The 27,639-nt window shown below is 44.2% G+C and overlaps 2 protein-coding genes across 4 annotated transcripts in view; both read left to right on the plus strand.

Moving 5' to 3' along the window:
* Positions 1-27,639, plus strand: part of RPLP2 (ribosomal protein lateral stalk subunit P2) — a 55,375-nt gene that overhangs the window by 26,155 nt on the left and 1,581 nt on the right. The window lies entirely within an intron of this gene.
* Positions 19-27,635, plus strand: PNPLA2 (patatin like domain 2, triacylglycerol lipase). Of its 2 annotated transcripts, XM_073658680.1 has the most exons (10): positions 19-171; positions 242-453; positions 20,012-20,244; positions 20,568-20,633; positions 22,269-22,478; positions 24,586-24,646; positions 25,146-25,307; positions 25,454-25,586; positions 26,014-26,136; positions 26,964-27,635. In XM_073658680.1, exons 2-10 carry the CDS (start codon positions 267-269, stop codon positions 27,253-27,255), a joined length of 1,467 nt encoding a protein of 488 aa, XP_073514781.1. In that variant the 5' UTR covers positions 19-171; positions 242-266; the 3' UTR covers positions 27,256-27,635. The 2 variants fall into 2 exon arrangements, with proteins under 2 accessions (XP_073514781.1, XP_073514782.1); XM_073658681.1 differs by having other exon boundaries at positions 109-453.

A 27,639-nucleotide genomic window follows, 5' to 3' on the forward strand; every position in this document is an offset into this window, starting at 1 on the left:
CGCCGCTTATTGGTCAGGCCGCGCTCTAGGTGCCGTGACATTTCCACCAGGAGTGAGCGGTGATTGGTCGCTGAGCGATGTGACGTCAGAGCTGCCGCCTATAATAATATAATAGCAGGAATAGGACGGAAGATAAAGTGTCTGGGACGGACAGGACGGAGACTGACAGAGGTAAATGGCGCAGAGCTGGCGGAAGGGCGCAGCGGACGGTGCCTGATCTGTGGCTTGTCTTCCTGTGCAGTATAGCGGATAGCTGACGGTCGGACATGTTCCCCCTGGACTCCCCCTGGAACATCTCCTTTGCGGGCTGCGGGTTCCTGGGGATTTACCACATCGGAGTCGCCAGTTGTCTGAAGGAGCACGCACCATTCCTGGTGGAGAACGCCAAGAACATCTATGGAGCGTCCGCCGGTGCCCTGACCGCCACCGCGCTGGTGAGCGGAGCCTGCCTGGGTGAGTGCGCGGCGGTGTGTACGGTGCAGGCATCACTGCACCGCGGGAGGAAGACAAAGTCCGGCACCGTCCTCCGTGATGTCTGCCGGCACCGGCCGCTCAGTGCCCGGCCACACTGTCTGCAGGAAAGCAACCAATCACAGAGCAGCTTTTATTTCTCCAGAGCTATTTAAAAGAATAAAAGCTGCTCTCTGATTGGCTGCTGTGGGCCTTAAGGGCAGGCTTTCGATTATGTAGTTTTGATATTTATTTTTGTTTGCAGCAGAAAATCCATCCTATAGGTGCAGGTGATAAGGCACCATATAGTCAATGGTCCGGCCCTCTGCTGACTGCTAAACTCTACCCACTTATCAGACAATGACATGAGTGGGGAACGCTCCAAAGTCTCAAATTATGCAGTGCTCCATTTAAAAAAATATTTGTTTTTTTTCTGAGATTATTTTTTTAATATTTTAATAAATCTACTATATAATATATAAATGAATAATTTATTATACAGTTCTCAGAAGAAATGTATTATTAATGTCCCTGGCTGGATGAAGATCTTCAGCAACCTATGGGCATGATGAAAATGTAACTTTGATCTTTCTGCACTTTTTTTTTTTTTTTGTTCCCTTATTGTTGAGTTCTTATAACAAGTTTTTGCAACTTTAGCAAAATCAAAGGTCGTCTCAGCGGTGAGCCGAGTTCAGACGTTGTCCTCAGCTGCACGACTACGTGCAAAAAAACACCATGTTTAGACCTGGAATGGGGGATTTTTTTCTTTTTCCTTTTTTTTTTTTTTTTTTTTAAATGCCGTTCATCAGTGGAAAATATAACTGAAGCCAATGGGGCATGTGGGGGGCACCAGTTGGGATTTTCTGGGTGGTTACGCACCACATATATACCGGACCCTGTTAGGGAATATGGTGCCCACTACTGAACGGCGCTACTTACACCTCATTTAATAAATGTAAGTAGCGATCATCCATCCTGGTGCCATGATTTGAGCTGAAGATTGTTAAAATAAATAAATCTATATTTTGTAGAGAACCTCGGTATTGACTTGCACAGGGTCTCCCAGTCTCTTGGGCACCTCAATAGGCAACCTATTGGCTTCAATGATAATTGTGTAGTGACAATACAGTGGGACTGATACATTTTCTGCAGGTTTTTCTATAGATTATAGCAAAAGGATGCCCTGTGTTATTCTAGAGCTAAGGCTGTGTTCAGTATTTGGTCAGTATTTTACCACAAGTATTTGTAAGCTAAAACCAGGAGTGGGTGATAAATACAGAAGTGGTGACGTGTTTCTATTATACTTTTCCTCTGATTGTTCCTCTCCCGGTTTTGGCTTACAAATACTGATGTAAAAATACTGACCAAACACTAAGGCTGTGTGCCCACTATGCGTTTTTCAAGCGTTTTTGCCGCAGAATTTCCGCATTGAAAACGCTTGGTAATCCGTGCCCCATGGTCCCCAATGATAATCCGCATGTGCTGTGCAGATTATCATTGCAGAAAAATACACAGTATGTCCATTAATTTTGCGGACATGCAGCGTAATTTCCGCCATTGAATTGCATATTATCCGTGTGAACACATGTGCCCATTCGGATATCAGACGGTTCAATGTGCGGATGGTAGAAGAGGAGACTCTCTTCCAGACCCGGGTACCATAGAACCTGTAAAAAAAAAAAAAAAAAAAAAAAGAATTTAAAATAAAGATTATACTTACCTTCTTATGGTCCTCAGTCTCCATAGCGATGCGTCCGGTCTGTTGCATCGGTCGCGGTGGTCTGAAAGGACCGGCGGTGACGTCATTTAGTCATAAGGTAGTGCAGCAAATAAACAGACGTTTCGGTCACATTAGACCTTCATCGGTGTACAGTATGCGGAAGTGGGTATATTAAGGCAGTAGCCTGTTAGGTTCTGTTAGCTGTAGGTATGTGGTAGCCGGACACAGTGTCCACCGTTTGTCAGGAGGTGCAGATTATCATTGGGGAACATGGCGGGCCTTCTACCATGCGTTTTTTAAGCATTTCTGCAGCGTTTTTGCCGCTGCGGAAACGCTTAAAAAAACTCATCGTGGGCACACAGCCTTAGTTTTCCTGTGCAGTGTATATATAGGAGCCGTCTGTTTACGCTGCCTGCTCTGTGTTTGCATTGATCCCTATTAAGCATGTGACCGTCCATCCTGCTGCCTAAGCAGAGCTATCTATATACTGGCCGCACATACCGTCCTTTTACATGTCATACTCCTCGAGCCCCCCCCGCCAGTGTCACAATGTGCATCACCCCAGTATTGTGCTCATACATGGCAAGGGCTGAGTCAGGGCTTTATTACAGTCCTAGGTGGGAGTCAGAACGAGACGTCTATCAAGTTCAATAAAATTTGACGGGTTTGTTGGGAATTGCTTTTGTCATTCGTCAACTGCAACGTGCAGCAGTTCTTCTTCTTTTTTTATTTACAGCCACAGAAATTACCCTATACATTGAGCAAAAAAATCAACTGACATATAGTGAACCCTTTTAAAGAGTGTATATATGTGTGTGTGTGTATATATATATATATATATATATATATATATATATATATATATATATATATATATATATATATATATATATATATATATATATATATATATATATATATATATATTATGCTAATCGTGTGGTAATGGATGTTTGGAGCATATCTGCAACTTGTATATTGAGTTTGTTAAATCTTATCCTAGTTGCTGTGCAAATATGCTGCTAGAGAATCGGCCTTGTAAATCTGCATTTAGTATAGTAATTTTGTGGGGTCTTCTAACATGTACCCAGAGTGAGTCGAGGCTACCCAGCATCTCCATTCATTAGATACACTTGCTGGTTTTTAGCTTTTGTTTTTTTTGTTTTTTTTTTCTCTGTAAAAGGACGAACTAAATAGTGCAGCTTGCCGTCCAGTAAAAGGATCCACATCGTGTTGGAAACAGAATTAAAGTAAATGGGGGAATGTGCTCACGGTCATAGGAAGGACCTATAACTTTAATAAATGTGTCACATTGCACGTTCTCCAGGAGTGGGTCTGAATTCAAGCCAGAATTGTCATATTATACACTGCTAAAAAAACAATAAAGGGAACACTTAAACACAATGTAACTCCAAATCAATGACACTTCTGTGAAATCAACCTGTGCAGCTATGAGGCAATGCTGATTGTGAATCAATGTCTCCTGCTGTTGTGCAAATGGAACAGACAACAGGTAGAAATGATAGGCAATTAGCAAGACACCCCCTATAAAGGAGTGGTTCTGCAGGTGGTGACCACAGACCACTTCTCTATTCTGATCCTTTTTGGCTGTTTTGGTCACTTTTGCATTCTGTCATTGCTCTCATCCCTAGAGGTACAGTAGCATGAGGCAGAGTCCCAACCGGTTTGGCAATGGGTCAGTAATGGTGTGGGGAGGCATTTCTCTGAGGGGCTGCATAGCCCTCAATGTGCTAGCCAGAGGTACCTTGAGATCATCAAACCCATTGTGAGACCATATGCAGGTGCAGTGGGCCCGGAGATCCTTCTGATGCATGACAATGCTAGGCCCCCCATGTGGCAGAAGTGTCAGCAGTTCCTGCATGATGAAGGCATTGAAGCTTTGGACTTTCCTGCCCGTTCCCCAGACCTGAATCAAATCGGTAACATCTGGGACATCATGTCTCATCTCATCCACCAACACAACCAGACTGTCCAGGAGTTGGCGGATGCTTTAGTCCAGGTCTGGGAAGAGATCCCACAGGAGACCATCCGCAACCTCATCAGGAGCATGCCCAGGCGTTGTAGGGAGGTCATACAGGCATGTGGGGGCCACACACAATACTGAACATCATTTCATTGTCTTGGTGCATTTCCACTTAAATCAAATTACAGACTGATCCAACGTATCACTTTGATTTTGAGTATCATTCCAAATCCAGACCTCCATGGGATATTCATTTTGATTTACATTTGATCATTTTTATGTTTTATTGTTCTCAACGCATTCCACTATGTAATCAATAAAGATTTGCATCTGGAATATTTAATTTAGTGATATCTAGGATCTGGTCTTTTAGTGTTCCCTTTATTTTTTTGAGCAGTGTAGTTAGCAGTCACATACTCTGCAGTATTATTCAGCTACAGCCAATAGTTGAGTAAGAAGTTTTGCGGGACCCTGATAGGTGGTGGTCCATGGCTGCCGTAACTCCTTCTACCGGGCTTGCTAAGCAGAAGAGGTGCCAGCAATGCCCAGCAGGGAGGAGGAGGTTTGCAAGGTTCTGGCTCTTTCTGCATGGAGCTGATTGTCCTCTTGTTGGTGTCCTTGCCGTTGACCATGTGATGGGTAATAAAATGTATCTTGAGTCCTTTAAATATGGTACAATGATCATAAAATGAGTCGGTACCTCTTAGGGCGCAGGGAGCTGAGGTATGCTGCAAGGTAATTGCGCTTCATTATGACTAATGGGACATTGTGGCTGGGTGACGTGTATGATCTCAGAGTTCAGAAGAAGCCAGAACATTATGGTTGCCATGAAGAAGAGAGCAGAGTGTGGCGTACCAGGAGGGAAAGAAGTGTAACTTTACAATAATGTGCCCCAGAGGGGGCAGTACTCGCTCTCAGCAGTGCATCAACACTGGTGCAGAAAACCGCAGTCTTGCTGAATTGTCCCTTTAAAAGACGTCATGTGCACATAACTTTAGGTGCAGAGTATGGGGCTATTTTCAAGTTGCATAAAATCTGCTTCACATTAAAGTCCCCTGCAGGACCCGTGCAGAAGACGCTCCGAGTATTGAAACATCCGGAGCGTGACGCAGATACAGGGTGACTATAATCTGTAGTGTTCGGCCTTTATCTTTTTATAGCTCCCTAGCCACTGTATATTATCTGCTGATTCACCATGGTAGGCGAGGACATGCACCTGCAGACTTTACAACGCAGGAATGGACTAGGACCTGGTACAAAGTACAGGAATAAGTCTCCTATATCTATGAAGTGTGGCACATAACCACCCGGCACCAGATGGGTTAATGCAGCATCCATTACTGCCGGGGATCTGTGTTGTGCACCAGTAACCTGCAGGCTTTGATGGTCGACAAGAGGAGGGACAGGTGGTGACCAGACACCTCTGTAATCTTGGCTGTCACCTGCCTGTAACCCTACACCTGCCTCTTCCTAGGAACCAGGTGACAAGTGCGGAAAAAAACGTCTTCTGACAACAACGTGACCTCAGATTTGCATTACGGGGCCTTGACTGGTGGATTAATTGCTGCAAAACACACAAAGCCGTCCTCTACCAGGAGGTGTTTGCATAGCTCCTTACCCCCAGGCATCCAGAAAAGGGGGTGAAGTGTAAGGCTGAGAAATCGTGCGGCCATTAACAATCAGTGTGAAAATTGCACCGATTCTTGCACTTTGATAGTGTTTTTTTTTTTTTTTTTTTTTTTTTTTTTAGTTCCATTGGTGGACTGACTTGCAGTCCCTCTTGCCCATTTCAACTCCTTGCAAGATTTGTGAAGTTGCAAGTATTTCCCATCGTTTGGGGTTTTGTTCTTTGTCGGTTTCAGAAAGCGGAAGGAAAAGTACCGTACACAGAGCACAACATGTTCTTCTTTACCACTTCCCTGCCACAATCATCTGACTCTTCAAATCTTGGCATGGAAGCAGAGCGAGCTGCGGATCCATTAGGCCGTGTCCACATGTAACGGATTGGCTTTGAATGATTAAATCCATATAATCTGCAAGATACAAATCTGGGGCTTTTGTTACCTATTGCAATACACGAAGGGTAAAGATATTACCTTTTAAAAGGGTTTTATGGTCTTGTGGGGTCCAAGAAGCTTTGATTATCTCTGGAGGCCAGAATGAATGCAGGTGCAGTGTGTAGTGGCCTCTCCTGGGTCCTGCAGATCCCTTCTAAATGGCTGATCTGCAGTACATGGCAGCAGCTACTACAGTGCCTGCGTTTTATCCATTCCACTGATCGGTGGTGGTGCCGCCGGGTGCTGGACCCTCACAATCTGATATTGATGGTTCATCAGTATCGCATGCCTTTTTAAAGTATACCATAGAACTACATGGTTGCCAACTGTCCTGTAATTTCAGGACTGACAGGGGTCCCAATCTGGGTGTCAGAACTGTAACATCCCAGATGTGTCAGGTCTATGGAACCATAGAACTAAACCTTGTGTGTGTGATATTATTGAGCTCAAACTCTCGCTGCTTTAGGGCTCACATGGCTGGATATTTCCAGTACTGGAAACCAGTACCGACTATATTGGTGTCCTTGTGTATAACGGTGTGCCTCATCAGTATCGCATGTATCTGCATCGGGAATCAGCTTGACAGTTGGCGCTGTTCCCAAGCGTTGGATGCTGAACGCTGCCCTCATCATTGTTCCCTGCCGGCTCTGCGATCAGCACCAGCAGGGGACAATGTTGAGAGTAGTAGTCTGCTCCTGCTGTGTCCAAGTGTAAAAATAAGATTACAAAAAGTCTTACTCCCTCACCTATCCGAAGATGAAATAAGTGTCCCTCGTTGTAATTCATCTGACCACACATGCTGAGGAGATTGACTTGCTCCAGCGAGCAGGCCCCTGACCTGCGCTGAGCAGTGTCCTGTCACTCAGTGAGCTCAGCGTAGTTGAGGACAAAACCAGTAGAAATGGTCTGCACTCTGTTCTGGGAAAGGCGGTACACGTAGAAATTCAGAATTTGCATCAATAGAGTAAAATCCTGGCGCTCACATAGGTTTTCAATTCTTCTTTTAATGAACAACCACAGAAGACGTTTCAGCCCATTCCGAGCTTTTATCAATTGATAAAAGCTTGGGATGGGCTGAAACGTCTTCAGTGTAGTTCAGGGGCCCGCTCAATGCAGTGAGTTATTCTCCTCTGCTTTTCAGCGTGTGCGGTTGCCTCGACACTGCAGACGCTGATGCAGAATTGTCGGACAGGTGAGGTGTGTGTGTGTGTGTGTGTTTTTACAGGGGACAACTGCTTCAGGGAATTAAGGGAGTATAATATATTTTATTTTTGTTTTACACTTGCTGGACACGGTGTGGGCAGAATACTACTCTCAACATTGTCCCTTGATTACGCTGACCGCAGCTCTAGCAGGTGACAATGAGATGCCTTCAGCACTTGGGAACAGTGTGTATTGCACCAGTATGTGTCACACTGATACACAGATGTCATCAATATGCGGGACGTTTTGCAGCCCGTGCTGCAGGTGGGGGGGAGACAGCTGACATGTCATCCTGTTTTACACACGGTCCGTGCAAACACACTTCATTTGAATGGGTCTGTCAGTGTCTCCAGTACGTGTGGAAACGTACACCACACGTCCTCTAAACACTGACATGTGAAAGAGGCCTTACTGGAGTTGCCACCTTTTGAGGTGTGGATTTTTTGTTTTGTTTTTCCTTCATAACTAATTTAGCATAAAGATAGTCTACTCTCATTACCGACCTCTCATCAGTCTGTGCCGATTCCGGACAGGATGGGCATGTGCCCATTGCTACAGATGACTAGTTTTAGAATTTGCATGATAAGGCCCTGAATTATTAGGCTATGTTCAGACAGATATTTGGAGTAGATCTGCTCATATAAGGATTTTTTTCTTTTTTCTTTATCCATATGAAAAGACTATAGAGGAAGTATTTAACAAAAAAAACCTGCTTCATGGAAAAACCACTGCCTAAAAACTTCCCACCTGGATTCCTGTAAATGCAAATACGTTTGTTAACCCCTATATAGCATCTGACACTTGAATGTTAATGTTCTTCTACCTGGCTGCTCTGAGCGAGCAATGCTGGCTTGTTTTTCAGGCTGTGTGAGGTCAATGTGGTGTTTGTGTGCATAGACTGGGGCCCTGCTGTCTTATCTATATGGAAAGTCACTACAAGTTATTGAACTCTCTTCACCTCCCTGCATTACCTCCCTAAAGCGCTTAGGCTGGGAGCTACCGTATATAACAACTGAGCCCTGCTGCCGACTGACTGCAGCATGCATTGTGCAGAATAGTCTGCTCCATATAGGATTACTTCTCATCCTAGTCATCTGCATTGGGCAAAAGATAGATAGATATAGATGTGTATGGATTATTATTTTTTCCTCCTGCGGAATGTCTGCCTTATGTGACCGATACTGATAGTGTGCAATTACAACAAAAAAGTTTAATGCACAGTGCAAAAGTTTTAGACTGGTGTATAGGGTTACAGGGGGGTGCAATGCTGCCAAGTAAGGATGTTTCCAGAAATAGAAGTTTTAATAGTTTATAAATTAACAAAATGTAAAGTGAATGAACAAAAGTGAGAAATTTAAATCAGATCAATATTTGTGTGACCGCCTTTCACATTCAAAGCATCCATTCTCCTACGTACTCAGGGCTTGCTTTATGGGGAGGCAAACTGGGTAGTTGCCCAAGTCGCCCCCCCCCCCCCCCCCCTACTTTCCAGGGGCCCCCAGTGGCGTGTCGCTATTGGCAGCAAACCACAGGGACGCTATGGGGCCTGTGATTCGGAAAGGGGGGTGGGCCAGTGGTAGCGCAGTCTCCGGGCACACCCCAAAGCAATGATGGAGGAGGGAAGCCGTCCGCTCCCTCGGTCTGACTTCTCTGCCAGCAGACGTGATGACATCACTTCATCGCGCCATGCTGTGCTGGGCAGGGAAAGGTGAGTATTGTATTTCTTCTGTAAAATGTGGTTGGGGAGTTTTTTATATAGATGGAGGCAACTAAATCTGTATCTTTTAACCTCCATGTACAAATAAAGTATGGTTGAGACATGGACAGAATATGTTGGATTTCGTCCATCATTGGTGTTTGGGTGCTGTAGTTTGACCTATTAAGCATACTCTGTGTCTTCATATAAAGATAAACCCTAAAATTGGTTATATTACATCTCCTCCCTGCAGGATTGTCCCAAAGCTGATAGGACTGCCAAATATTGCCGTGTGCACAAGACTTTATTGGCATCACCTTGACCATGCAATAATTCGGAGTATGAAAAATGGCACAACTTTGTATATCAGGACTGACGTGATCAATAAGAGGTGCTCGATGGCTGCACTACCCGGTGCCCTGGAATGGTTACACATACTGCTCCGCAGCATGCCCTCATGTACAAGTGCTCTTCAGTCATTCCTTGGCTCTGAATCATGCAGTTTGCTGCCCGCTGAATACAGCTTTGCCAACTAGTCTTGCGTCAGTTGAGATGCCGCCACCTTCAGTGGCCCTGTCGCTATTTTATAAGACGCAATCTGTTCCACGGACCTAAAATAGTATCCCGTCCAAGCACGTGGGTCTTATCTGCCAAGGAGTCAATGTGCAAATGCACTTTAGCTGATTACAGTTCTTGGGACACAATGTACAAACCGGCCAGAGACCTTTTCAATGAATGAAATAACTGGTATAGGTGAGGGCATGTGGTTGGGCCAACAGGGAGGTTCAGGCAATGGTTAAAGGTACAGGGGAAGGGAGGTAATGTGTGGTCAGCATGGGCACTACATACCAAAGCCTGGAAATGCGGGATTTTCTGACGCCCTTTTACTATAGCCAGGGTTAACTTTTCAGCAATCTGGTCTGATCCCAAAGAACTACTATAGCACCGAGGAGCTAGCTTCTGATCTGCATCCATCAGTCATCTATTGATTGGTGGTCCTTTCTTCTACCATTCTTGTTAGCAGGTTAAAACCTATTTTGGAGACACTGACCCAGTTATCTAGCTATCACAGTATGGCCCGAAGTCTAAGTTTCAATTACAACTAGTGATGAGCGACCGGCTCGGGTAAGGGGTTATCTGAGCACAATCTGGTGGTAACCGAGTATCTTCGGTGTGCTCGAAAAATGGATTCGAGTCGCTGCAGCTGCATGTCGCTCGTCTGTTCGGCAGGTGCAGACGACCGTATTTTTGACCAAAATGGTGATCCAACAAAACATCAGATCACACGTCAGCCAATGTTCTATGGGGCTGTGCACAGGTCCAATTATAGAATGATTTTATTTATTTTTTTTGGACCATGGTCTTGCATCTTGACTCAGTTGCAGTTATTGGCTCTGAAATACAAACCTCTTGTAGACTGATATTTTTACTAGTCTTAAGTCTACGGAAAGTTGGGAGTCGCACTTTAATGAAGACTTTAGTGTTTTGTCTCCTTTAAATGAAGTTTTGAGAAGCATGTGATTTCTCAGCTCTAGTAGCAGCTGGGAATGGCGTTGTTGTGACCCTGCGGTATTATCGGCAGGGGGCGGCAGCACATGTGGTTGGGAACACGTGAAGGCTCCTGTCGCCGCTCTCTAGAACACAATGTTTTGGAACAAGCAGTGTTGCGCCATTTGACGGGACAGCAAATCGGGGAATATAACGCCCTACTGTACTGGGTCTATTTATAAAAGCATGGGTTTTATTAACCTTATGTTCTCCAGATTTATTTTTTTTCTCTATTAATCTGAGTGGGTTTCTGCTTATGTTCAGTAATGAGTTACTGGATGATTCTGCCAAGCTTTAGAAGCAAAGTCCATGTGATAGTGACAGCCATAAGCATCAGTCTCCTATACACAAAGCACAAACTATGTACGTGCTTTAATCATATTCTGAAATGTTATCTCCGGTATGAGCAGAGTGCTTCTGGGTCATGTTATGATTAACTCAGGGTTCAGCTTTTACAATGTACAAAACATTGTATAGAAGGGCTCCTTTATTATGCACCATAGCATGATTACAGTTTATGTAGTCAGAACCCCTCAGTGATCTGTGCATAATGGTCTATTCCAAAACAGATGACATCGACAGTTGCATCATCATGGAATAAACCATCACATACAGAAGATGGGGAGAGCTGTGACTATACCAGATTGGTGAATATGTAATGTGGGCCAAGACTGAGAGGACAACAGTAAAATAACGCTGGCAGGACCAGGACTTTTGTTACCTAGCACCACCTCCTCTCTCTTGAGGTTTTTTTTTTTTTTTTTTGGAACTGTCCCATCACTCTTTTTCAGGGGCGGATCTGCAATGTTGCTCACGGGAGGATCTTCCTAGTCCCGCGCCCGAGGCGAGACAACATATCAGCTAAAGACCTTTAGCTGAGGTGGACTAGCCATTGCCAAACCCTCTGTGCTCGCATGAATGTCCCTTCGGCCCCACTCTCTTGACTGCAGATCTAACCTCGCGGTGTAGGAGACTCTGTTATTTAACCTCCTGTTGCCAAGGCGTGACTCCTTCCTAAGCCACTCCTATGCGGAGCTTTCTTATGACAGCTTCAGCATTCTCCGTTAACATGTTCAGCAATCGCACATGACTTGGTTCTAACAAAACATGGTAACAGAATGCATTAAACCAGACCTTGTATATAGGGGCGTACATAGAAATCATCACGAGGCCCTATAGCGGAAGTTCTATTGGCTTTCCCCTCCCAAAAAACCCTTAACATTCAGCAGGGTCACAAAAGAGCATATCTCACAACTTTGCTGTCCTTACAAATTCATTTTCCTCCTACTGAGCCCCTAAATTGCCTTTTTATTGCCCCCATAAACTATACCAACTATAGTGCCCCCCCCCTCGAAACACAGTAAGATGCCCCAACAGTGAATTCTTCCACAGTGCACTCCACACATGATATGATGACCCTGCTGTACCCTTCTCCCTCAACCTTTCCCCCTGCGGCAAAGTATGGGGGAATCCAACTGTTTTGGGTTCACAACTGTGGCCCCCACAGAGCCCTCTGTGCGGTATAAAAAAAAAAAAAAAACCTCTCCCCATTCCCCAGCTGCTCCGATCTTTGTAGCGGGTCTTCTGACCTGCTGCACTGGTCGGCAGAGGGCTCACTGTAGTGATGACATGACAGAGGGGAAATTATGGTAGAGGAAGCGTCAGCTGACACCTCCCTCACCCATCAGTGTTTTCAACAGTATGAGCATCCAGGATGCCGAAACAGTTGGAAGTATGATGCAGGGCGGAAGGGTGCTGCTGGCACTGTGCCCCCCCCCCCCCCATCCCCCTGACTCACAGGCCCCATATGGGCCGCGTGGTCTACAGCCAATGGCAGTATGCTACTGCTTATATAGATACTTCATGGTTATTACACCCAGCACAACAAATTTGCTAGCTATAGGTTGACCTCTTCATTTCCAGAAGGTTGCACCAAGCCACCTTGCTGGTCATTGTTGCATTCACAGTTTGAGCTCTATTTTGAAGGGACCATAGGCTGCAACACCCCATTACAGTATAGGCATGCCCGTACGGTTGCCTGCACCTAGTACAACCCATCAGGTGAGCAGTTCCGCTTTTTCCATGTTCTTGCGCTCGTGATGTCCTCTTTGCGCTGTCACATTTTGTCTTGTACTTTTTTAGAATCTGCCCCTTCTGTACATGCAGGATTTCTCAAAGCTTTGAGATTTTGTACAGTTTCTCTATATCCTTGTTATGATCACGTGGGTTCTATTTGCATCGCTCTCCTGAATTCCTGTGGTAGGCGGTGGGGAGAAGGTTAATAAATAACAAGCATACCTCTAAAATGAGGCGTTCGTCTGTCAAATGAGCAGAGGCACTTCGGTCATATTTGTTATCTCGCCTTAGGCATGCAGTACTGTGATGCCAAATATCCAGTTTATGAACACGTTGTACACAAGCTGAGAATAGATGCTTATAGCGGGACTGGATGGGTCCAAAATTCTAGCCTCTATTGACCAAAAGTGTTGGCACCCTTGAAGTTGTTCCAGACAATGAAGTGTTTCTCCCAAAACATTACAATTACACGTGTGTGTGTGTGTGTATTGGAATAATGCAAAAAGATTAAAGGCAAACTGGACATAATTTCACACAACCCCAAAAAATGGGCCAGGCAAGATTGTTGGCACCCTCACCTTAATATTTGGTTGCACCCCCTTAGGAATAAATAACTGCAATCAATCTCTTCTTATAACCATCTACAAGCTACTTACTCCTCTCAACTGGCATTTTGGCGCACTCTCCCAGTCTCTCATATTTGAAGGTGCTTTCTCCCAACAGCAATTTTAAGATCTCTCCACAGGTGATCAATGGGATTTAGATCCTGACTCATTGCTGCCACTTCAGAACTCTCCAGCGCTTTGTTTCCATCCATTTCTGGGTGCTTCTTGATGTATGTTTGGGCTCATTGTCCTGCTGGAAGACCCATGACCTAGGATGCAAATCCAGCTTTCTGACACTGGGCAATACATTGTGAGCCAAAATCCTTTTGGTAATCTTCAGATTTCATGATGCCTTGCACACAGTGCCAGAAATGGCAAAACAACCCCAAAACATCTTTGAAGCTCCACCATATTTGACTGTAGGTGCTGTGTTCTTTGTAGGCCTCAATCTGTTTTCGGTAAACCGAATAATGTGCTTTCCCAAAAAGCTCCATCTTGGGCTCATGTGCCCACAAGACTTTCCCAGAAGGATTTTGGCAAACTGCTGTCTAACTTTTTTTTTTTTTTTTTTTTTGTCTGTCCTCAGTGGGGTCCTCCTGGGTCTCCTGCCATCACATTCCACATCATTCAAATAGTACAAACTATCCGTTGACAACAATGATGCACACGGAGCCTGCAGGACCGCTTGAATTTCTTTGGAGCTTGATTGGGGCTGCTTATCCACCATCTGGACTATCCTGTATTGCATCTTTCATCAATTTTTCTCTGCTGTCCATGGAGATTGGCTATAGTGCCATGGGGTGTAAACTTCTTGATTATGTTGTGCACCATGAACAAAGGAACATCAAGATCTCTGGGGGATGGACCTGTAACCTTGAGATTGTTAACCTTGTTCAACAATTTTGGTTCTCAAGTCCTCAGACAGTTCTCTAATCCTCTTTCTATTCTCCATGCTTGCTGTGGCACACACAATACAAGATTTAATTTTATAAATTCTCATTACCCATGGCCCCTCTCGGAGCCCCAATGAAGATCTACTGGCATATTACTCTGCGGATGCCCTGCAGTAGCGTTTTTCTCTTGGTCAATTCAGATGTTTGCCAGCGCTCCTGAGCTATTAGGCTGCAGCCAAGTGGCGTCACTGAGACTACAGTATTAAATTGTGACATTTGCATCCAATTTTTTTCTACAGTGTCATTGCATCCTACAGAGATTGTCTCAAGTGTTTTGATTTCTGCCGCTGGTTGATGGCTTGCAGTCTTAATTTGTCTACGTTTTAACTGTGGGTTTTTGCTCATTAAGATGTCTTTGGTCGCATGACACATAGTAGCCCCAGCCTAACTGTCTTGTCTTATAGCTTTCCCAATTGGTCCCTGCCCCTTTCTTGGAGCACTTATGGGGTTCAGGAGGGTTATCCATGACATGTACATGAGGTGTCAATATAATGTTTGTAATGTGAACGTTGTATAATGATATAGTCTTGCCTATTTAAACAGTTTCAGCACAAATGGGACCATTGTACTTGCTGTTTTTCCATTATGAGCTGCAGCGTCTGCAGATCTGGATTATGGGCTTAATACAAAGTTGGCTGAAAATCTAGTCGCTGTTCCTAATGGATTCATTGTACCAAGGGTTAATCCTCTATAAGCGGGGTTGACTCTGGTATTGGGGGGGCAGGGGAAGGAAAGTTACCCAGAGCTGTCCAGAGTCCGTGTGTCCGTCTGACGCTCTGTACGTGAGCTGTAATCTACCATTACTGTGTGTACCGCCTGCTCCTGGCACTCTGCCAGCACACTTGGACTTTTCTTAGAAATGTGTTTCCTAGAAATCTTTATGGGACAGGATTTTTTTTTTTCCTGGAATAAGGACCTTTTGTCTCATGTACTGCATTATGTTTTCCGATTACCTTTTACACACTGCCATTTCGTTATGTTTTTTCTTTTTTTTTTTTATATCTTCACGTCCATATTCTATTTGTAGCGTGAACACAATGCTGATGAGACTGCATAGTCCTACTATTCCTCATGACACTGGAATATGCAGGTTCTGGAGAATAGAAAGCCGCTTATAAAAGGGGGGTTGTCTCATGCCTCCTCTTCAGGAGCAGCGCTCCTCTGGTTTCCTGCTTGCTGGGGGATGTTGTGCTCCTGATTGACAGTTTGGAAAAGACGCATGACTGCACCGCTGGCCTGGACTGCGCTCCCTTTAATGCTGGAGGCAGAGACTCGAAGGATCGCTGGGACACTTCAGCTTCAGAGTAGAGCTTGTAAGTGCACTGCCCCTTCCCTAGGAGACCAGCCACTGCTGGAGTGCAGAGGTGGCCGGTAACTTGGGCAATGAGCAGTAAACCATAGACTCAAAAGTATGCTGTTCAAGAACTAGGATTTTAAATTATAAGTAAACTGAACAGACCATCACATTCCACTGCAGTGGGGGCGTCGGGACCCTCGTTCTCACAATTGATGGAGATACTTTTTGACTTGGCTGTCTTCCATCTGAGAAGAGGTGGCAGCCTACAATATACTAAATTATACGTGTTTTAAGCATATCTTTTTTTCCAATTAGTAAGCTTCTACCCTTGTACCTGCTGGACAGTCCAGCCATGCTGGGTACTTCTAGGCCCCGATCACACTGCTGTCCTGAGTACAGTGTTATTTACTCTCTGGCACTTGCAGGTTTTTCCTAAATATCCCAGAGCTTATTCTCCAGATTACTTCTCCACCATGTCCTGTATGATCTGCTGTCACAGGGGCTCACGCTGGAAAGCTGCCTGCCCTCTGCTCACACATGGAGCCGAGCCAGTTCCCCAGCACAACACATTGCTAGCTGGGCGTAAAGGGTACACGATTAAAACTTTCTTTGGCAAATTAACTCATTGATGGCCAACAATTTTTGGCATATAGTCCGGTCAGATCGGCAAGTTTGACTATTCTCTGCTAATTGACACTCTTGTGGGATTGTTTTGGGTGGTTCATACGTGTGGATTTAGGCAATGCTGAATACCTTCTCTGCTTTTTCACTTACTTTACACCTACCTGCATTGTCTTACAGAAGGTCACCAGTGTAGGCCACCATGTTTCCTCCATATTGTAATTTTCTCTGAGATTATGCAGTCTACCTGGCTGTCTAATACACTATTGAACTGTAAGGAAAAAATGAAAGCGTATTGTCACGCCTACATGAGCTTTTATGGCCTTCCATTCTACATCCCTAGGGATTTATATGGGGTTGGTACCCCCTCCCTCACTTCCTTCAGCTTTTCAGCTATAACAAGCTTCAGGCATGGCTTTCCATTCATCCAGCGAAATATGAGGACACACTAATTTTTGGAGCGGGTCGGGCTCACAATCTATGTTCTAGTTCATCCCCAAGGTGTTGGATGGGGTTGAGGTCTGGACTCTCGTGTTCTTCCACACCAAATGTCCACAACCATCTCCTTATGCACTTGGCACAGTCTTGCTAGAACAGAAAAGGACCTTCCCAAACTGATCAGACAAGTTGCAAACTACAATTCTCTAAAATCTTATTCTGCACTAGCCTTAAGACTTTCCTTTACTGGAACTAAGGGGCTGAGGCTCTACGGTTGAAAAAACAAGCCCATGGCATTATCCTTCCTCCACCAAACATTACAGTTGGCACAATACAGTCAGGCGGGTAACTATCTCCTGGCATTCACCAAACCTCGATTCGTCCATCAGACACCCGATAGAGAAGTGCATTCTGTCACTCCACAGAACATGTTTCTACTGTTCTGGAAATCATTGGTGGTGGCTTTTTTCTACTCCGTCTGGCCATTTACATGTGATGTGACTCTTGTTCATTGAAACCCATGCCATGAAGCCCCTGGTGCACTTTTTTTTTTTTTGTGCTGGTGTTAACTGAAAAGTAGGTTTGTACTCTGCAGTTATGGAGTCAGCTGAGCGTTGGTGACTTTTCTGACCTCTGCTCCTCAGCACTCGGCCCCCCTTTCTGTAATAAGCTGAAAAAGAGAATGGACCACACCTCCAAAAAAAAACATTCTTTTTTTTTCAGCTTAATGCATGATCTGTCTTTTTGTTTTTGTTTTTTTTTTGTTTGTTTTTTTCGGATGTGCACTCCTCCCATTTGCACAGGCGATCTTTAATTAGCAGGAGACTGCAAAGAGGGTCCAGCCTATTTTTGCTCACTTGAGAGCTTGAGGAAGGGGTTACAATACTCCTTTCATGTGGTGTTGGTGCAGTGTGTTGGCCATTGTTGCTGTGGTTTTGTGCTGGTGGGGCGGCGCTGCCTGGAGTCATGGGGACTCGGTCTTGCAGCATGGGTGTTGAGGCACCAGGCCGCCCGCCCTGCTGGTGCATTGTCGCTGCGGCGGTGGGTGGCGCACGACTCCGCTCCTGTTCAGACAGGAAATGTTAGGACCCACTAAGAGGTTTGCCGTGACGTGGCAATGGGCTTCATACAGTTATATATATACACACTCATTAGATCAATGTATGTTTTTGGACGTGCAGTCCATACGTTGACTCTCGGCAAAAAATATATAAAACTGAACATGAGGTTCTTAGTTTAACATTCTGTAATGTTACGGGGTCTCCACTTCATGGCTGAGTTGCTGCGGTTCCTTCTACTTCTGAATATCACTCACAGGTGATGGAGGAAGAAATGTCCTGAATGGACTTGTTGCCCTGGTGGTTCCTATTACAAGACCGCACTGGTATTGGGGAGCTCTGCACCACCAGGCACTTTGGCACATGTTAGTACAGGTAGATGGCATGGCGGGGGGGTGGGTGGGTGGCTGGCGGTTATACACCGGGGGCAGAGGTTATACACCAGGGACAATGGGACTGAATGAGAGAACCTGACTAAGGACAAGCAGTGTGTCCCAAAACTTTTGTTCATACAGTGTATATCCGTGGCCTTAATCTTTTGGTCACCCACATGTCATTCCGGCAGTGATGAACAGTCTTTCACATGACGGGGACATCAGCCATATGACTATTGAAAAGGGCAGCCCACATTGCAGTGTTGTCACATTGACAGTCGCTCAGAGGACGGGGACATTGCTGGCCTTCAGCCTCGTCTCCTGTGAACAAGTCCAGGCCTGTTATATAATGTGGGGTGTCTGTATATCCTCTCATTGTTTGAGCTCTCAATCTCTGAAATGCAGAACTAGCTCATCCAACAAGTTCTTTTATAAGGGTTATTTATAGATGTTAATCTAGATATTCCTGGTATGGACCGATTTGAGAGGTCGTTCTATCAACCTTTTGGCCTTTTGTCTATTTTGGTTTTGCCTTTCTGCATTTTACCAAATGGAACTTATTTTTACAAACTTTTATAGAATTTTTAGAATCATGTTGTGATCACTCTTAACTGAAGAAGCAATAAGTGTTTTTAAGGCGTGGGTCAGCGATTCCTCTGATCGTGGTCATTAGAAGGCTAATCACACTTTAGGTTAGTAGGAGACCCTCTGTCGGCCAAGTAGATATGCAGCCATTGACCATCTCTCCTTCATCTGTTTTGTAGAAGCCTCTGAGATGGGATATTTTGGATGGTCATTTAAAAAGATAACAGGTTAGACCAGGTGGGTGGCTTCTTTACTACAGACAGGCTAAGCGTTGGCCAGAACGCCATCTAACTAAGTTCACATGTCCTGTAATCATCCGCTAGAACAGATCCAGCAGCAATCTGCTAAAGTTGTGCAAATACAACTTTGTCCGCCTGGGAAAAAAATCCAACAGATTTCAACTGGATTTTTTTTTTTTTCCCCAAGGGTATTTTTAAGCCATTGGGACTGAAAGGGAAGTCTTTGATTTTTATCTTGGTATTCGGCTGGATGTACTGTTTTTCTCAGACCAATTTGTGATGGCTTAGATTTCACTTATATAATTTCTCCATTTTGTTCGCACACATAACTAGAATGATGTAGGACTAAAAATCCATTTGGATGTTCCCCACTCCTCTAAAAAAAAAAAAAAATATCCTGACCATGGAGCTGTTATGTAAGAGATCCACTTCCTCAGAAGAGGAAATTTGTGAAAACAGGCCGTTAAAGAACATTTCTATCACACACACACACACACACACACACACACACACACACACACACACACACACACACACACACACACACACACACCGAGAAAATGTATGAAAAGTGTGTGCAAAAGTTCCCAACGTCAACGTGTTTCATCATGATAGAACATTTCCAGAAAATGCTACTTATTCTGGAGACATGATGTTTGCTAAGCCCAATGTGAACTCTTCACTTAACGTTTGACCATTGAGCATTATCCCGGAAACCAGACCTGTTTTCTGCCTTCCAAGATGAACCACAATTCTCCAGTAAATGTCAGCACTTGAGTTGTCAGACAGCTGCTCCCTTGTGAGTTGTCACCAAGCTGTCCCTAAAGGGCAAATTGGCCTGGATATACAGTTGGCCATCCCTCTTTTGTTTCTGGGTTGTTCCAAAACTAGACCCCTTTTCTTTTGTGCTTCCTAGATAATTTGACAACCCATGTGGGACCTGTCGTGGTGCCCATGGCTGTCCCCTAGATGTAATCATCATATGGCATAATAGCTTCAAAAGGAGATGTTATTTCAATGTCCAGTTATGGGAATTTGGTTGACGTATGTTCCAAATGTGTGCACTGAATATTTTTTTTTTTTTTTTTTTTTTTTTTTACCTCTTAGGTGAGGCAGGTGCCAACATCATTGATGTCTCCAAGGAGGCGAGGAAGCGGTTCCTGGGCCCCCTGCATCCATCATTTAATCTGGTGAAGATTATTCGGCATTGCCTATACAAGACCTTGCCGGACGATGCTCACGAGCATGCTTGTGGAAGGCTGGGGATATCCCTGACACGCGTGTCTGATGGGGAGAACGTGCTGCTGACTCAGTTCAACACCAAGGAGGAGCTTATACAGGTAATGTCCAGAGTCACCACGGACAGGCCATCCCCAGACGGGAAACTGCAGGACATGGGCATGGCTGATGGTGGTTTGAATGCTGCCTAAATCCTACTTCCATGTTTAACACTTAACAGTGACCTTCATCCGAGGCATATGTTGGGGAGTATAGCTTCACTGTAAGGCCCCCGTGGCATTGTGTATTGTCTCAGTACTATTTGGGGAATTTGGGTGAATGGGGGGGGGGGGCTGTGCTTATGTCTGATTTACGCCAAGCCTACACCGTCGGCTATATGTTGTCCTTCTTCCAGTGTAACATTGGCCAATGTCTTGTTTTTCAGGCCTGTGTATGCAGCACATTTATACCTGTATACTGTGGACTCATCCCTCCGTGTCTACAAGGAGTGGTGAGTATACGCCATGTTTCTTTATGGGAACTCTCTAATAAATGTCCTCAGCCGGTGCCGGACGTGGCTCTTTGAGTTGATGCAGAATATTATTGAAGAGACCATATGCAGCCATAATGCCTGGTGACCATGCCAGCCGCTACTCCCTAAACTGGCAGCACCATTGGCGAAAGCCTTATTACATCAGTTAGTAACTGGTTAGAGTGGACATTGCAGAGCCTGGGTTTCTTCCTACGTCGTGCTCAATATCCTTGGTAAAATGTCAATGACCTGGTTAAAAGCTAGTTACATCAAAGCTTGTGATTATTGGGAAGCCATAAATACAATGTGAACACGGCCACCCCGGCTCCAGTACTGCGCTATGTACTTTACGGTTCTGTGCACGACTGATGGAATGTAGTATGACAAGGTTTCTTCATTGAGCGCTGGCCATCATTGCGGTCACATTCACTTATTTCCAAGTGAAAAGAGGATAACGCTTTGTAAATCAGCAAATGTTGTACAGGAGAGGGACGCTTTCTTACAATGTTTTTTACCCCATAAAAAGCCTGAATCTCCAGGGTGACATGAAACTTACAAAGGTAGATAATTGTCAGGATTTAAGTGTACAAACTTGGAGATAAAAGTGGATGTAAACTCGCGCTGTAGAGGATCCAGTATACGAGAAGAGACAAGATGCGGTTTTGCGGTAATTATACTTCTTAATCAGGACAAACCACACCTGATGAAGACGTATGATTACCTCGAGACGCGTTGGATCCTCTGCAGCGCGGGTTTACATCCACCTTTACCTCCAAGGTTGTACCCTATCTTTTTGGTGGATCTGCAGCAGCCAATTTATACTAACTAACAAAGGGGTTGTGACTGTCACCCCCTCCAGGTGAGCAAATCCCGTTTTACTCTTTCCCTTGTAATCCGGATAAGACCCTATTGCACTCATTATCATTCCAGTTTTTATCTGTAGACAGAATTTAATAGTGCATTCCCTGGGAATTTATATATTATATTCCATTTTTTCTTTTAAAGGGGTTGTCTCGCTTTCAGTCTTCTGGGGTGCACCTGCTTCCCAGGGGGCGGCACACTCATGGTGACTGTTAGGCCGAGGAGCATCCTAGCCCAATCTGCGCTCTTCAGTCCTGCTAGCTAGGGCAGCTTTGCATCTGCAGCACAGGAGGAGCGCAGGGCACTGAATCCAGAGATCTGTCCAGCTCCAGAGCAGCACTTACAAGCTCAATAGCAAAGGGCCTGAAAGTGCTTGTGCTCCTTGCCTAGGAGACCAGCCACCTCTGATGTACAACTGCTTGTCACAAGCCACCTTTGCAAACTATATTAAAAATACTCCGTTCTCTGAAAGTGAGGGGTTTTTAAGAGGTAAATTACAAAGTTGCTTGTGCATACAAGCACTTTGTAATTTTGCCCATTTAACACCAGGCAACTCCTTTTAGTTGTGGATCACTTGTGAATGAAAGAGGGTATTGTTTGTATGTGTACATGTGTGCCGGCAGCGACCATTGGTGGTTTGCCAGGAATGATGGTTGATCACCGTGATGGGTCAGAAGGTAGAGTTGCAGAGGTCTCATGACTGTAAGCTTATAGATGTGCTATTTTCTAACCAGTTTTGTTTCCTTGTTTCAGAGGTACGTTGATGGTGGGATTTCTGATAACCTCCCCCAGTATGAGCTGAAGAACACCATTACCGTGTCTCCCTTCTCCGGTGAGAGCGACATTTGTCCCCGTGATGGCTGCACCAACATCCACGAGCTCAGGGTCACCAACACAAGCATCCAGTTTAACCTCAGTAACTTGTACCGACTGTCCAAAGCCTTGTTCCCTCCAGAACCGCAGGTACTAGACACTGATCAGACAATACCGTGCCATGTCGTATGTCTGGTGCATGGGGTTAGGTGGGCAGGAAGGGATTTATCACTATGTTGAGGGTTTTCAGTTGGTGTGGACACTCTTATAAAACCCTTATGTTATACAGGTGCTTCTCACTAAATTAGAATATCAAAAAGTTAATTTATTTCAGTTCTTCAATACAAAAAGTGAAACTCGTATATCATAGTCATTACAAACATAGTGATGTATTTCAAGTGTTTATTTCTGTTAATGTTGATGATTATGGCTTACAGCCAATGAAAACACAAGTCATTATCTCAGTAAATTAGAATACTTTTATAACAGCTATGTTTTTAAAATCTGAAATGTACATACATTTCAGTAGGCCAACAGTAAATGAACTGAACACTTGGTCGGGGCTCCTTTTGCATCAATGCGGCGTGGCATGGAGGCGATCAGCCTGTGGCACTGCTGAGGTGTTATGGAAGCCCAGGTGGCTTTGATAGCAGTCTTCAGCTCGTCTGCATTGTTGGGTCTGGTGTCCCTCATCTTCCTCTTGACAATACCCCATAGATTCTCTATGGGGTTAAGGTCAGGTGAGTTTGCTGGCCAATCAAGCACAGTGATACTGTTGTGTGTAAACCAGGTATTGGTACTTTTGGCAGTGTGGACAGGTGCCAAGTCCTGCTGGAGAATGACATTTCCATCTCCAAAAAGCTTGTCAGCAGAGGGAAGCATGAAGTTCTGTAAAATGTCCTGGTAGACGGCTGCGCTGACTTTGGTCTTGATAAAACACAGTGGACCTACACCAGCAGATGACATGGCTCCCCAAACCATCACTGATTGTGGAAACTTCACACTAGACCTCAAGCAGCTTGGATTGTGGCCTCTCCACTCTTCCTCCAGACTCTGGGACCTTGTGGAGTGTGTCAATGACTGCCTTGTGGACATCTGTTAAGTCAGCAGTCTTCCCCATTATTGTGGAGCCTACTGAAACAGACTAAGGGACCTTTTTAAATGCTTAGGAAGCCTTTGCAGATTTTTTTTTTTCTCAATTCTAATTTACTGAGAATGACTTTTGTGTTTTCATTGGCTGTAAGCCATAATCATCAACATTAACAGAAATAAACACTTGAAATAGATCACTCTGTCTGTAATGATTCTATAGAATGAGTTTCACTTTTTGTATTGAAGAACTGAAATAAAATAACTTTTTGATGATATTCTAATTTAGTGAGATGCACCTGTATCATCCCTTGTGCTTGACTAGCGAGTGTCAGAATTAAGATTTGAGTACATGGGAAATCCTGGTAGTCTGTAAGCCCAAACTTGCTTGACAGTGATGGCCCCCTTACACACGCCAATAATTGTTGAATGAATATCTACATTTTCTGGTAATTGCAGAGTATGCAAAATGCTCATTCTTCAGGTGCGATATCTTTAAGCAGACCAAATCCTAAAAATCTGCAGCACGTTGCCCTGTCTGAACCAGTGATGTACTTCTGATAATACGATCACTGTGCCCATAGGATATAATGTTGGCAATCTTCCTGTGCTCATGGCTTGTTCGTCAGGCTGTGTAAAGAACTGCTTCTTATAGCCTGGATCAGCCAATGTAAAGGCAATGCGGGCAGAAGTCTGGAATTGGTAACACTTCATTGCAGACCTGGGGTTGTACTGTACTGCCACCTAGTGGTGGAAAATGGGTAACTTGAATCCTTTTTAAATTCTAATAATTGCATTAAAATGGCCTCACTGCCTTTAAAAAAAATTTCATACTGAATATCCTTTTATTTTTTGACATTTTAGTAAGAGAAGGCTTTTTCTTTGCAGGAACCTGTTAGGCACAACTTGGCATGACTTAGACTTATAAACTGGCCTAAAACCAAGATGTTCTGTAGCAGATTTATACAAGAGTACACAGCCTCTCTAAAAGACCACCTAAGCTCTGGAAAGACCCATTTATCATGGTTAATCAGTGATAGATTTTGTATGTTATGTACACTGGCTTGCTTTTTGAGGAGCACCACTCTAGGAGATAACTTTTTAATGCCATTTATTTTATTTTTTTTTACTCCATGTATGTATTTAACCCTTTTATTTACTTCTGTAGGTTTTGAAAGATATGTGCAAGCAGGGATACAGGGATGCTCTGCATTTCTTAAAGAAGAATGGTACGTATATCCTTTTTTCTTTGGTGCGTTTCAACACACCAATTAATAAAAATGTCATTACTAGATTAGGTATAAATCTCTATACCTTTTTTGTTTTCAGATCAGCCCCTTATTACCTGCTGATATACAGTTTGCCATGACTACCTCTTGGGTTGGGGCATTCCTCAGTCTGACTGCTCTAACTGTAAAGAACCCTTTCTTATAATGATGCCTATACCAATGAGCTCAGCACTGATAACAATAAATGCTGTCATTCATAACCGGTCTGCTGGCATTATGGACCCTTAGATTTTATTAAAACTTCTTCTTTTTTTTCTTTTTCCATTTTTGTATGTTAAAATGAAATCCTTGTTTTTAGTTTTTAATTGCCCCATCCCTCCCCCAAAAATGAGGTTGTCTATTCAGTAGTAAACTTAAATCAAGCCAAGATTAACTGAAATCTTTCTTCTTTTTTTTTTTTTTTTTTTTTTTTTTTTTTTTTTTTTTTTTGTTACCATAGGTCTGCTGAACCGGCCACGGGTTATGAGGTGCCTGGCCCTGCCAGCACCTGCCAATCAGAATGAAGAGGGCAGTGAACGGGAGGATCAGGTGGCAGAGAGCGCTGCGGCAGAGGAGGCCGAGCAACATGTATTTGAGCATCTTCCCCAGAGACTGAACCAGGGTAAGATGCTCTACTACCCAATCTCTACTATACTCCATGTGATAAATGCCCTTGATGTGTCCATACACTATAGACGTTCCTGCCCCATATTGTACGATCCTCCTTGGATCACCGATCACTCACGATCTCCTTCCTTCCCTCCTCAGCTCTCCTGGAGGCTTGTACTGAGAAGCGCAGTGTGTACCTCTCCATCGCCAACCTGCTGCCTGTACGTCTGGCATCCGCATTAATGCTGCCATATACTTTACCACTGGAGTCTGCATTATCCTTCACCGTCAGGTATGAAATGGACTAAAGAGTTAAAGGGGTATTCCCATCTGCAAGATCCTATCTCGATAAGTAGTAGGTGTAATTATTATATTAGCAAATTCCTCCGATTAGAAATCTGTTATTCTGATTCACTGTGTCTTTCCTCATTTGCAGGACCTTAGGTATCCATGGTTATGACCACTGATATTGTGAGTTAGCTAGTTGCTATTGATTGTAACCATGGATACCTAAGGTCCTGCAATGCCTGCACATGAGGAAAGAGACCTATCGAATCAGGAGGGACTATACTACATTTCTAATTGAAGGTATTTGCTAATATTATACCTACTACAGATTGGGATGGGATCTGAAAGATGGGAATACCCCTTCTTAAATCTGCCATCACTGTATGAATGTTTGTGTTTAAAACTTTTTCAAATTTCCTGTTCTGTGTCAGGCTTTTGGAATGGCTTCCTGACGTCCCAGAGGATATCCGATGGATTAAGGAACAGACCCGAAAAGTATGTCACCACGTCCTGAGGAAAGTGAAGAAGAAGCTGGGGAGCCAAATATCTGCCAGGTACACGCTTATGTATCTTCTTGTAAAGGCTGAATCCAAAGGAGATCTTCATGCGTTGCATTTAGCAACTTGTCCTTTTTAAAGGGCTTGCCTCCTTTAAAAACTTTATCATGGGCTTGATTTTATTTTATTTTTTTTTATTATTCCATGGACATTGAACCTACTTTTTGTTTAATGTGGAGGGAATTGACAAAGATGACCCCTTTCAAAAAGTGGGGGTGTCCGAGTGAACAGCTGATGTTTGCCATGGGTCTGGTCATTTCTTTGTGGTGAGATGACATGGTGGCCATTAAGATGAAGGACTGACCATGTAATACACGAACCACTTGAGACCACCAGATCACGAGGAGTTCACACCGAGCAGCTGTCTTATGGTGCATGGAAGAGGGGTCCCCTCCACTATGTCATATGCCTTCATTGGCCATTCACATTGGGGGGTCCCCTCGGGTCTCAGTTGGGTGGGGGGGATGGAGGGTATCAATCAGTGTCTGCGGGAGGGGTGAAAAATTCAGACCTCACCCTGATGGAGCCATTGAGTTCAATGAAGCAAACTCCTGCTTTTTGACAAGTAAGGAGGTCCTCAAGTCAACTTGATTCAGTAAAGTATCCATGCCACACTATGTAGTGTAAACGTAATCAAGCTCCTCATGAGGGTATACTGAATATTGAAGGTCTGGTTCATCATGCACACCAACTTCACTGTGGAAAATATTTATCAATCTAATTGCAACAAAACAAATTAGAATTTTTAGATTTTATAGCACTCAAACTGGTGGTGGTTGTAGTGTTGGAGACCACTGCTCTTAAACTGCTTTGCTTTGTTTCAGGCTCTACTACCATTTGGAGCTGCGGAGATCGCAGAGTCTACCTGTTCCCTTGGTTTTTGGCAGCAGCGAGTCTCTGCCCAGGTGGATTAGGAGTAGTTCCTCCTTAATGGACATGGTTCAAAAATGGGAAGACTATCAAAGGCAACTTATGCCTGGACTTTTCTGTATTAACGTTGACATGAAGGCCACGCTCTACCACCATCAGCAGCCACAACAACCCCAGATCTCCATGGACCCCAACAGCCTTCTTATGGTGGAGGTAGCCAAAGCTGAGGTCTCCGAAAGCTCGTGAACACCATAACTTTAGAAGAACGCCGCTGACTAGAACCAGTTACTGTTTGGTATAGGACCTTATGTCCAAGTAATAATGATGGGGCCATGGTCTCATACACATGTATAATAAATACATGCTACTCCCGTCTGACCAGCTCATAATGGGACGCGAATGTCGAATCTCTAGAGCTTGTATAACCCATGGATAAGGATGGATGCACCAGACTGGGATACTCCTGAGAAGTATGGAGTAAGCAGTGTTATTGGAAGGAGGGAATAGGAAATATTCTACTTTTGTAAGTAGAGAAACGAAAACTGCAAGTGATGCAAGAACGTAGGTTCTACACCTATCTGAGAAGTCATCCATATATTGTCCTAGATCGGCTTCTCTCCATTCACAGAA

This window comes from Phyllobates terribilis, unplaced genomic scaffold, assembly GCF_046119375.1.
Source record: "Phyllobates terribilis strain yellow unplaced genomic scaffold, ASM4611937v1 Scaffold_13__5_contigs__length_258822181, whole genome shotgun sequence".
NCBI classification, from domain to species: domain Eukaryota; kingdom Metazoa; phylum Chordata; class Amphibia; order Anura; family Dendrobatidae; genus Phyllobates; species Phyllobates terribilis.

Coding starts and splice junctions, on each gene's coding strand:
- PNPLA2 (XM_073658680.1), top strand. CDS start 267: ATGTTCCCCCTGGACTCCCCCTGGAACATCTCCTTTGCGGGCTGCGGG. Junction 20,245..20,567: donor CCAAGGAGGAGCTTATACAG/GTAATGTCCAGA, acceptor CTTGTTTTTCAG/GCCTGTGTATGCAGCACATT. Junction 25,587..26,013: donor GCATTATCCTTCACCGTCAG/GTATGAAATGGA, acceptor GTTCTGTGTCAG/GCTTTTGGAATGGCTTCCTG.